The sequence below is a fragment of the Anabrus simplex genome, chromosome 6 (genome assembly GCF_040414725.1).
Source record: "Anabrus simplex isolate iqAnaSimp1 chromosome 6, ASM4041472v1, whole genome shotgun sequence".
NCBI lineage: Eukaryota > Metazoa > Arthropoda > Insecta > Orthoptera > Tettigoniidae > Anabrus > Anabrus simplex.
This window is the reverse complement of record NC_090270.1, coordinates 178216953-178229001: the sequence shown is the minus strand read 5'-3', so window position 1 is coordinate 178229001 and position 12049 is coordinate 178216953. Positions and strand designations below refer to the sequence as shown.

General features: G+C 38.6%; 1 protein-coding gene across 1 annotated transcript in view; it reads left to right on the top strand.

Annotated features, from left to right (window-relative positions):
• Window positions 1-12049, top strand: part of Hk (Hyperkinetic) — a 377042-nt gene that overhangs the window by 350084 nt on the left and 14909 nt on the right. Inside the window, exon 8 of the mRNA XM_067149172.2 lies at window positions 9302-9511. Within this exon, the coding sequence (XP_067005273.1) occupies window positions 9302-9511 (210 nt within the window). The remainder of the gene's footprint in view (window positions 1-9301; window positions 9512-12049) is intronic.

Genomic DNA, 12049 nt, shown 5'->3' with positions numbered 1-12049 from the left:
TTCCCCTCTGTGTTGTCAAGTTCAAATAGAGATCCCTATAGTTTGGGACCTTTGCTGCTGCCATCTTTTGCTCTTCAGTTCTCTTCATTTCATGGTATAGTTGGTAATCAATAGGTAGATGAAGTCACAAATAATTGTTTTATGCAGCCTTCTTCATCTTAACTATTTCCTGAATCTCTTGATCCCACCACCAAATCTGTTTGTCAATACATGGTCAACCAGGTTTTGTGGTACCCAGAATTCTTGCAGCACACATCTGCATAAGCTGGCAGGAGTTATCTCAACAACCTGTTACTGTCTGGCCACACCTTCAAGAGGTCCTACAGCAGATTTTAGCTTTGCTGTGTTTTTATGCAGTTGCCACCACTTAATATGTTATGATACCATTTTAGATCCTGGTAGTATGTTGAGCCGCATCCTAAAGCCAAGAGCTAATAAACCGTGTTGTATTATGATATTACTAGATGGGATGACCTTAGTATCGGTCACGAGCTTGAGATCACATATATGTATAAGTCAAAGTAGAGCAACAATATATGTCACCATTTCACCAGCTGGCAATGGAGCAAATTTCTGAAACACGTGGTGGAGCGAATAATTTAATAAAACTTGTGACTGGTTACAGTTTTTATTATTTCATAAAAATGAAATTCTGTTCTCCACAGAAAATGGAAATACTTAAGAATGTTAAAAATTAGCTGGCCAATTTCCCTCTCTTAATGGATGTGGTAAGTTGGCATGTGTAACTTTCAATTACAGTAGACTCTTGGCTATCCAGCTTGATGTGGTGGAAGGTCAAGCATAACAAAATTGCCAGATAGGCTGGAGTTCTGTAAATACAAGCCTTTTCCCATGAAATGTCCATGCCAAAAAAATAATGCTTTCTAAACTTCTTTATGCTTAGCTTTCAGCATCATTTTTCTTACTTTCATTTCACTTCCACTACCATGAGCAGCTCACCATCTTTCAATTTCTGCTTGATTTTTCTTCCAGTCTCCAATTTTTTCCTACCATTAATTCCAGAGCAAGTTTTGGCTGTTACCCAAAAATCTAGTTGCCTCATAGTACATAATTTCTCATCCATTGTCCTGTTGAAAAATGATACCACAATACTGTCGTATGAGAGGTAACACATGAGGACGCAGATGTCCGTGACACCTGAAGTCATACCTGATGGCCTTCCACACTATGATGCTAGGAGTAACACTGCTGTTCCTCTCCAAAACTTTGGAAGAATGGGACCTCTCCCCAGCTTGCCACCATACTCATTTATCACTCATTTCACATTCTTTAATTAAAACACAACGGAGCACACAAAACAACAATTTACCAATGTACGCACTTAGGACATCCGATAAAAAACTGTCGAAACAAAGAACATAGAGTTGCCAACAGAGCTGCTCTCTATGTGTGTTGATTGTTCTTTGTGAGCACTGAAAGAGGGCTTCTATGTCTTGTTTGGTCAAGAGTTTCTTCCAATAATTTCTTCAATACATACATATTAATTATACTGAACTCTACCTTATAATTGTGACTCCACATGTGCCAGAAGCACAGGATATGCATAAAACATTTTAAAATACCACATAGGGTTCTAGCAGTAGCCCACCTGCTAAAGCTTTGGAGAAGTATTGTATTGTAGTACAGTACTAAGTAGGCTGGATAGTACGGATGCCGGATACTCACAAGCTGGATAGCTGAGAGTCTACTGTATGTCCTGTTTTTGTTTCTGACACTGTTACAGTAATAAAGAAGCTTCTAAAGTAAGGGTGGTGGTGAGTAATGACATTCAGGACATGGCAAATACTTATGGATACTGTGAAACGTTTCACTCACTGGATCTATGGTGTCTGGCTTCAAGAGAAAAGCAATGGCCAGAGACAGAGTTTATCTTCGAGTTTGTCCCACACTGTACTCCCAAGGGACAGATCTGTGGATCTTGCTGGCCATGGGAGTACCTCAACATCATGCCGACAGTCTATCAAGACACGTGCCATGTGTGGACGAGCATTGTCCTGTTGAAAAATGACATCACAATACTGTCGTATGAGAGGTAACACATGAGGACGCAGATGTCCGTGACATACCGTTGTGACCTGATGGCCTCCCATACTATGATGCCAAGAGTAACACTGCTGTTCCTCTCCAAAACTTTAGAAGAATGGGACCTCTCCTCAGCTCGCCACCATACTCGCATATGATGATCATCCGGGGTAGTGCAGAGCCGCGATTCATCGCTGAACACAATGCGATGACATTCATCAGTAGCCCATGCTTCCCGGTCACAGCCCCACTCCAAACACAGGCGTTCATGTTGTGGTATTAACAGCAGCTTACACATGGGATGGTAATTCCTTTTTTTTTAAATGCTTTTTTTGCTCTATGTCGCACCGACACAAATAGGTCTTATGGTGACAATGGGATAGAGAAGGCCTAGGAGTGGAAAGGAAGCAGCTGTGGCCTTAATTAAGGTACAGCCCCAGCATTTTCCTGGTGTGAAAATGGGAAACCATGGAAAACCATATTCAGGGCTGCTGACAGACCTATTATCTCCCGGATGCAAGCTCACAGCTGCGCGACTCTAACCGCATGGCCAGTCTCCAGCTAATGGTGCGGGATGACAGAGAATGTTGGATGGCCTGCAGAGATATGGAGGAGTTACAATGTACTTGGAGCACAACATGGCAATCCTCCCTAATGGTGGTCAGACGTGGTCAACAGTAACCTTGTCGATGAATTTGCCTGCCCTCACTTTCCCATGCAGTCCAACAGTGGGCCACTGTCACATCCAAATGCCCCACAAATCTGGATATTGCACGATTCGACCAGCCGGCCAAATGAAGGCCCATGATGAGACCCCTTTTAAACTACACCAGGTGCTGATAATGCTGTCTCACACAAGTACATGGCATCTCTGTTTCCTTCACAGTGGTCACCCAACATCTGATGCTGTTCAGGCCCCTTATATACCCTACCAGGCCTGGTAGAAACACTAAGGTAAGGTAAGGGTGTATTCTGCCCAAAGGCAGTGTAACCGTAAATGAGATAATTACGCCTACACATAATAATAATAATAAGAAGAAGAAGAAGAAGAAGACGAAATATTGACATAAAATGTGAATAAAGAAATAGTAAAATGACACAGTGGCAATGAATTCACATCAGAGCGTGGAAACGTGACCGATAACTTTCAATGCGCAAATTTGAATCATATACAAGGGAACACTTACAGGCCTAAAAATGAAAACTAAGAAAGAGAGTGGAAGGTGCAGGAACACTATGAGGTCCATGGGAAGGTATGGTGTTATGGGGGAGAACAAATTTACGATCATCACCTCGAAACTCATCATATTAAAATCAAAATCAATATTACAAGAAACAAGGTCATTACATAGCAACTGATCCTTATTTAACAAATGAAGGGTGTTTAAAAGACTTTAACAAAATACAGTTCCACGACACAAAATCAAGACATACTTAAGTAACTTAGAGAAAAACTCAATTTAACAAGGAAAGGTTACAATGTATAGTTTAAAATGAAAGTAAGTGAAAGAACTGAAATTACGGCAATGGGAACCTAGGGCAAACTTGGACACCTTAAATATAAAACTTTGAAAATGACATTAAGCGAGGAAATACCAAAATACCAAAGTAAGTGAATTAAATCAAACGAAACCAGAAAACATTGAGAATAACATTGAAATAACACCGCAGAAAGGCAGGATGCACTCGAGGATGGTCAGATGGAATAGAGGCCGAGCACACGCATCATTTTCCCAAAGCCGGCAGAAGACCGGAAATGGACCAATCACAATTAACCAATAAGGAACAATTTCCACTAGATTCTTTCTCGTTTGCCATTACAATTGCATGACCATATATGGTCATTTCCTGGCCTACTGATGCGAGAGGAATTACATCACCTGTTTCAACATCGGTAACCAAGCGTGCGGTATAGGATGCTTCAAAATAAAGCACCTTACAAAATTTTACATCAAATTACAATTTTGACATACAGAATTACATGAAATTTACATACAAAAAAATCACTTCGAAACACTTTTGCATCTTGCAATGTTCATTTACAGTTCCATATATCTTGCCTTTTCCCTCAAAAAATTATTACACATATTTAAATTAATATTTCTTTCCGTTACATAAAATAATTCCAGCGGAGTCCTGAGTTCTTATTTCTTCCTTTCGCACAATACAAAATAATATAAACAAAAATGAAATCCTTCAGACATGTGAAATAAAAACTTTAAAATTATATTTCCCATAGTTCAGTTCTCTGTCCACCACATTACAGCAGGTTAGAACCTCCGCAGAAGTGAGCCTGAGCCGGAGTTTACGTACGGTAGGGTGGCCAGTTCATTTCCGCTCCTCCATTGCCTTATCCCTCCCCCTCCCACCAACAGTGCGTGGCAACCCATCTAAATCTTGACCATGCCCAATGCTGCTTAACTTTGGAGAACTCACAGGATCCAGTGTTTCAACACGGCTACGGCCGTTGGCGGTAGCAACACTAAACACGAACAATACTAATGCAAACTGGTGGCCGTTCAACCAGTCACAGAGAATTGCTACTCTAATCATTTACATACCCACTGATGGTGAGTATGTGTACAAAATTACATTGACATCCGAGCATTTCTTCTGGGTGCTTCAATTTTTTGTCAGGCAGAGTATAACACATCCCAACAAGATGTAAACAATTTACATTGACCACTGATTTGAATTTAGGGCTTTGCTCAGATGGCAGATTCCTACCAGTTGTTTACCTAGTCTTTTCTTAAATGATTTCAAAGAGGTTGAAAATTTATCAAACATTTCCCTTAGTAAATTATTTCACTCCTTAATTCTTCACATAAATGAATATTAATTGTAACATGTTATAAATAAGAAATAAAAAGAATCATTAAACATAAAGGAAGCAATGGAAATACACTTTGCAAAAGAAGTCATCGAAACCAACTTCAATGATCACATATACCTGAAAATTCCCCCCTATTCATGCTACTAAATTAATTCAAATTTGGTAAAACAACATTTCATATTATTTGTCTTTAGTTCTTAATTAAGCCCACTGGAGGTAACTTTGTTGCAAGAACGTTTGGAATGTGTACTAAATACTATAAATTTAGGCTAGCACTTCTCCCTCTCTCCCTCACTCCAACCTCCTCTACCTCACCTACAGACATGTTTGTGTTAGCAAGCCACAATTGAGGCCGATGACCTGAAATCAGTCCAGGTCGGGTGCTGGAGATAATGGATGTGAACTCCGAGTGAGTTTTAATTTAAGTACAGAAAACTTCTCAAATATACTTAAGTGTTAATAATGGACTTCAACATGCATATAATTTGTCACACTTATTGTATAATATCACCCGTTCACAATCATTAACAAGTTTATGCTATTATCAATATTGTACTTATATACACATGCTTAAAAGTGATTTGGTAGAATCTAAGGATATTTTTCTATAACAAAATAACTACTGTTGTTTTGTACTAATATTTTTTACAGGTATACTATAGTGTCCTAAGTTGTTACATTTCATGTTTCAACAGACTGAAAAAACATATAATTTATAATATAAGAAATTAAAGTTATTAATTCAAAAATTAAATTCAGTTTCTGAAAATGAATAAAGCTTATCCAAATTTAACCATTTAACTGCCAGACTCATACGCGTGTCCATGTCCTATACCGCCAAGGCCTAATGAGCACTTTTTAGCTTGCAGTAAAATATTCATAATAACTTCTGTTCAATGTATGTAAACTGGATGGGCATTTTTTGTTTTGAAGGTAATGTTTTGGGAATTTTATTGATGTAAATTAATGCACCTTTATTTTATAAATTTTTACATTATGAAGTGATAATTCAAATAAATATTTTCTTTCTTTGAAAAAACAAGTATTTCATGATCAAAACCTTTAATTTTTTTGGTAGCGGCTTTACGTCGCACCGACACAGATAGGTCTTATGGCGACGATAGGATAGGAAAGGCCTAGGAGTTGGAAGGAAGCGGCCGTGGCCTTAATTAAAGTACAGCCCCAGCATTTGCCTGGTGTGAAAATGGGAAACCACGGAAAACCATTTTCAGGGCTGCCGATAGTGGGGTTCGAACCTACTATCTCCCGGATGCAAACTCACAGCCGCGCGCCTCTACGCGCACGGCCAACTCGCCCGGTCAAAACCTTTAAGGAAAAATACTTTTACTATCAAAAAACTGCATTATTTTTGAGAGGTGGTGTTTCCTATGCCACATATAAAAAAATAGCTTATGTACAATATTACAGTTACAATATTTTTATTATTATTATTATTATTATTATTATTATTATTATTATTATTAGATAAACATGAAATTTTATATCTTACAGTATAGTCTATGCAAATGCTGCAGTTCCTGGTTCATTTTATGTATAAAATGATTACTAATGTCTATTTCACACATTCTTAACTCTCAAAAATTCACTTTTTGCCTTAAAAATATGATACAAGAAACTATTTACTAATATTTACACATGTTTATGATGTTTTCTAGCAAATGTGCTTAGGGTGGCACAAAGGGTGTACGCCCTTCTTACACTGTTTACAAATGTATCTGGTCTTTTTCCATTTACCACCTTGACTAGTACTAATTTTTCTGCTTATGAAACAGTTGTGTTTTTTTTTTTTTTTTCTTTTTTTTTTTTAGCAAAAGAGTAAGGGCTTCATTGCCCACCCGCAGGAGCTGAATTGCCGCTTGGTCACCAAGCCACTCGGCAGCAAGTTCCTCAACTAAAACTGTTGTATATAGTCTTATTTAATCCAATACTAGTCCAAAACATGCATTATACATTATTAAAACAAATAAATAACTTGGAAAATATTTTTTTCTGGAACGTTCGATGAATCGGATGTTGGCGATTTTAGACTGAACCTCGAACAATCGGACGTTGGTGGTTAAAGGGTTAATTGCACTTGCTCCAAAATTGAGATTAGCTTGTTAAAGACAAGAAAAAATTCAGAAAACCACATGCTGCCGACATGTTGTACCATTGAAACTGTAGATGAATGAATGTAATACTTATTTATATTATTTTCTGTTATTTATATTTTGCATAATTAAATTAAATGAAAGAATTATATGGATAAAAGTGACCTTTATTTTCTATTGAAGGATTTAGTCATACGTTTAATTTTCTCATAGCAAAATACTCATTATTTATAATCTGTGAACAAATTTTGTAATTCAAATATCATAGCTAAGAAAGAAAATATCCAGGAAAGAATTCTATCATTAACTCAAAGTATTATGCTATTTAACTCCTTAAATCTATACACATCCAATGTTTTCTCTCTCTCCCTCCTCCCCCCCTATCAGCTGCTGTCTACATTTCACAAACTCCCCGACCAAGTCTGCTATGAAGAGGTCGAGTAGATTAAAGTGATATCACAGCACTGCTTCCTGTCCTCTTCTGTCATAGGGAGTCTTTCATTTGCACACTCTTTCCTTTTTTTTTTTTTCTTTTTTTTTTCCCCTTCAAAGGGTTAGACCTCTTTCAATTTTCCTCTAATTAGTGTTGAGAGGATAGTTGCCCAGTTGTACTTCCTCTCAAAACAGTGATCACCACCACCACCACCACCACCACCACCATCTTTCTAACCCACAAGTAGAAAATTTAAATTCTTACTTATAAGAGTTGTCCCTTCATCTTAGGTGTCATTTATCCAATTAATCTATTTGCACCCCTAATCAGGCCAGTAGTTTTACCTCTGTTTATTGTAAACTCTTCTCTGTTTGTTAAAAATGAAGCCATGTTTTCCAGTGTTGACTTAGTTAAATGTAGCAAAGGCTTTTCAGTCTGTCAAACACATAGCAAATACAATGTAAATTAAAACACTAAAAGCATATCTGTAAAACACACACTAACATACAAAGAATGACATGTTTCGTTCTACAAGAACATCCTCAGATTCTATCAAATCACTTAAAATAAGCTTATATATGTACAGTATTGTTTACGTAGCGTAAACTTGTCAATGATAGAGAGATGAGTGATAACATGAAACAGTAATGACAAAAAATAAAATATATATTATATATATATTATATATATTATAATTGTATATATTTTATTTTTTGTCATTACTGTTTCATGTTATCACTCATCTCTCTATCATTGACAAGTTTACGCTACGTAAACAATACTGTACATATATAAGCTTATTTTAAGTGATTTGATAGAATCTGAGGATGTTCTTGTAGAACGAAACATGTCATTCTTTGTATGTTAGTGTGTGTTTTACAGATATGCTTTTAGTGTTTTAATTTACATTGTATTTGCTATGTGTTTGACAGACTGAAAAGCCTTTGCTACAAACTCTTCTCTCTCACAGTCTAGTGCTCTTTATTCTTCTTATGTAGATAGTTTATTATTCCTGAACTGATCAGAATAAAAACATCTCCACCTTCTCCTTATAACCAGTCCTTATTCATCATCATAATACTGCACAGTTTTCAGCCATGGGCCAGGCCTGTTTGGAACATAGGCCTCTCCGTTTTCTCTTGGCCATTTTCCTTGTATATCCCTCTCACGTATCTTCCTGGGTATTCTATTCCTTGGCATTCTCTACGTGTGTGCATTCCCTGTTCCCTGGTTTCCCTTCACATGTCCATACTATTGGAGTCTTGCTGTCTCAATCAATCTTAACCTGTCCCTCCTATACACTTCTAAAGAAAATTGGAAAATAGGTCATTAAGTTCTAAAGGAAGCTCATAAAATATCTTACTATTAGAATATAAAAGTAGATGGTTAGCCAATTCTCTCAGAATTAGACCTATATTGAATAAAACAAGATCATAAACTGTAAACAAGTTGCTCTTCATGTCCTACCTTCACCCATGATACAGTACAGTTGATTTCATTCTTGTTTAGATATAAAAGTACCTTAAAATCAAGTTATACTTTTAATTCTATTACATTTTTGAATATTTTAAGCTTTAGAATAATCATTCCCTAAATCTATTTTCATTACAGTAACTTTCAAAGACTATCCAGACAGGATTCATCCAAGTTAACTGCTTTTTAAAGGGATTCCTCCCATAGAATTTTGTACATAATAAATATTCTATATCAAATAACTGGAAGTATTCTAAAGAAGCTTCTAAACTCTTGTACTATCAGCTTTTTAACTAGGCTGTACTTATATTAACAAGTGAAATATTCCTATATGGAGGATTATAAAAAAAAATTCAATAAATAATCAACAAAATTACAGAGTAAGTTACTAAATAATTTGTGTTTCAGGGGTACACATGGCTGAAAGAACGGCTGCAACCTGAAGAGACACGACGTCAGCAGGACAAAATCCGGGACATAGCACAGTTGGCAGACAAGATGGGTTGTACGGTGTCACAACTGTCTATCGCGTGGGGTCTAAAGAATGAAAGTGTTCAATGTCTCCTACTTGGTGCAGCTACAGTCGAGCAATTATACGAGAGCATCCAAAGCCTGCAGGTAAGCCTATACATAAATCCAAATATGTTATTTATTCACAGGGATGGAGACTTGAAGAACATAACGGAAGAGGGGACGAGGCAAGCCCAGATCTTACCCACTTTATTTAGGCTTGGTTTTAGTCTCAAGTGGAGGGGTCTTTTCTGCCATCCCCATTATCTTGTTAATAGGAAGCACTCAAAGAAATTAACAGTGAATGAATCTACTATAGTTCTGTTTGATTTGTTTTTCATTTACATCATCATCATCATCATCATCATCTCTCCTTTTCCAGCTGATACTGAGTGGGGTCAAATATGGTTTCTCCCCACTTAGTCCTGTCTCTCCACCATTCCTCATCCAGGTTCTGGTCCAGGTTGCATTGTCCTATGCTGTTCTTCACAGAGTCCATCCATTGTAATCTTGGTCTTCCTTGTCCTCTCTTCCCTGTTGTCTGTCTTCCCAGTGCTTGTCTTGGCAGTCCTTCTTCTTTCATTTGCTTGACATGTCCAAACCACCTCAATCTGTTTTGTTCCAGTTTGTCATTTAGCTTTTTCACATTTAGGTCCTTTTGTATGTCTTCATTCCTCACTCCATCCCTCCTTGTCTTCTGTACCATAATCCTCAGGAATTTCATTTCAGCTGCCTGTGCCCTACTCCCATCTCTCTGAGTCAATGTGCAGATTTCTGCTGCTGATGTCATTATAGGTAATCATAGGTAAACTGAGAACTTACACAAGATGTGTGATTGTGATGTGTGTTGAACATCCAAATCTTTACTTGTCTTGCATTGAATTTCAACAACACATGCTTGCTTCATAAATTGTACTGTATCTTTAATTCTTGTCTGGCCTTAACTTTTATTGATTTTGACTGATGATGGTCTCTAGCAAGACCAAAACTAGTTTCATCACATATATGTAACTTTTTTTTTTTTTTGCTAGTTGCTTTACGTCGCACTGACACAGATAGGTCTTATGGCGACGATGGGACAAGGAAGAGCTAGGAGTGGGAAGGAAGCGGCCATGGCCTTAATTAAGGTACAGCCCCAGCATTTGCTTGGTGTGAAAATGGGAAACCACGGAAAACCATTTTCAGGGCTGCCGATAGTGGGGTTCAAACCTACTATCTCCCGAATACTGGATACTGGCCGCACTTAAGCGACTACAGCTATCGAGCTTGGTTTTTTTTTTTTTTTTTTTTTTTTTTAAGGTTACAGTAAATTAGTATTGAATAGGTGAAAACCTTTAGCTTTTGTTTTACATTATATCATTAAAGGACCGAGCTCAATAGCTGCAGTCGCTTAAGTGCAGCCAGTATCCAGTATTCGGCAGATAGTGGGTTCGAACCCCACTGTCGGCAGTCCTGAAGATGGTTTTCCATGGTTTCCCATTTTCACACCAAACAAATGCTGGACGCTTTCTTCCCACTCCTAGTCCTTTCCTGTCCCATCAATGGTGTAAGACATATCTGTGTCGGTGCGACGTAAAGCAATTTACCAAAAAATATATATATATAATTAAAGGTAAGTAATATAGCTTGTACATTACTTCCTTAGCCTTCATTGAAATTATCTTTGTTCCATATTAATCATCATACCTGGTGATGAAAGGCACTTCTCAGTTGTTTCCTTCTATTAGTTTCCATATCCAATATTTGATTTTCAGTTAGTTCACTTCCCAAGTATTTGAAACATTCTACAATTTCCAGATCCTTGTCTCACTGACTGACAGAGCAAATGCAACACCAAGAAGGAGTGGTCAGAACTTTATGCCAATTTGCAGGGTAGACTGACGTCACTGAGGTATGCTCATGATGTGAAATGCGCCGCTGTGCTGCGCACGTAGCGAACGATAAATGGGACACGGCGTTGCGAATGGCCCACTTCGTACCGTGATTTCTCAGCCGACAGTCATTGTAGAACGTGTTGTCGTGTGCCACAGGACACGTGTATAGCTAAGAATGCCAGGCCGCCGTCAACGGAGGCATTTCCAGCAGACAGACGACTTTACGAGGGGTATGGTGATCGGACTGAGAAGGGCAGGTTGGTCGCTTCGTCAAATTGCAGCCGATACCCATAGGGATGTGTCCACGGTGCAGCGCCTGTGGCGAAGATGGTTGGCGCAGGGACATGTGGCACGTGCGAGGGGTCCAGGTGCAGCCCGAGTGACGTCAGCACGCGAGGATCGGCGTATCCGCCGCCAAGCGGTGGCAGCCCCGCACGCCACGTCAACCGCCATTCTTCAGCATGTGCAAGACACCCTGGCTGTTCCAATATCGACCAGAACAATTTCCCGTTGATTGGTTGAAGGAGGCCTGCACTCCTGGCGTCCGCTCAGAAGACTACCATTGACTCCACAGCATAGACGTGCACGCTTGGCATGGTGCCGGGCTAGAGCGACTTGGATGAGGGAATGGCGGAACGTCGTGTTCTCCGATGAGTCACGCTTCTGTTCTGTCAGTGATAGTCACCGCAGACGAGTGTGGCGTCGGCGTGGAGAAAGGTCAAATCCGGCAGTAACTGTGGAGCGCCCTACCGCTAGACAACGCAGCATCATG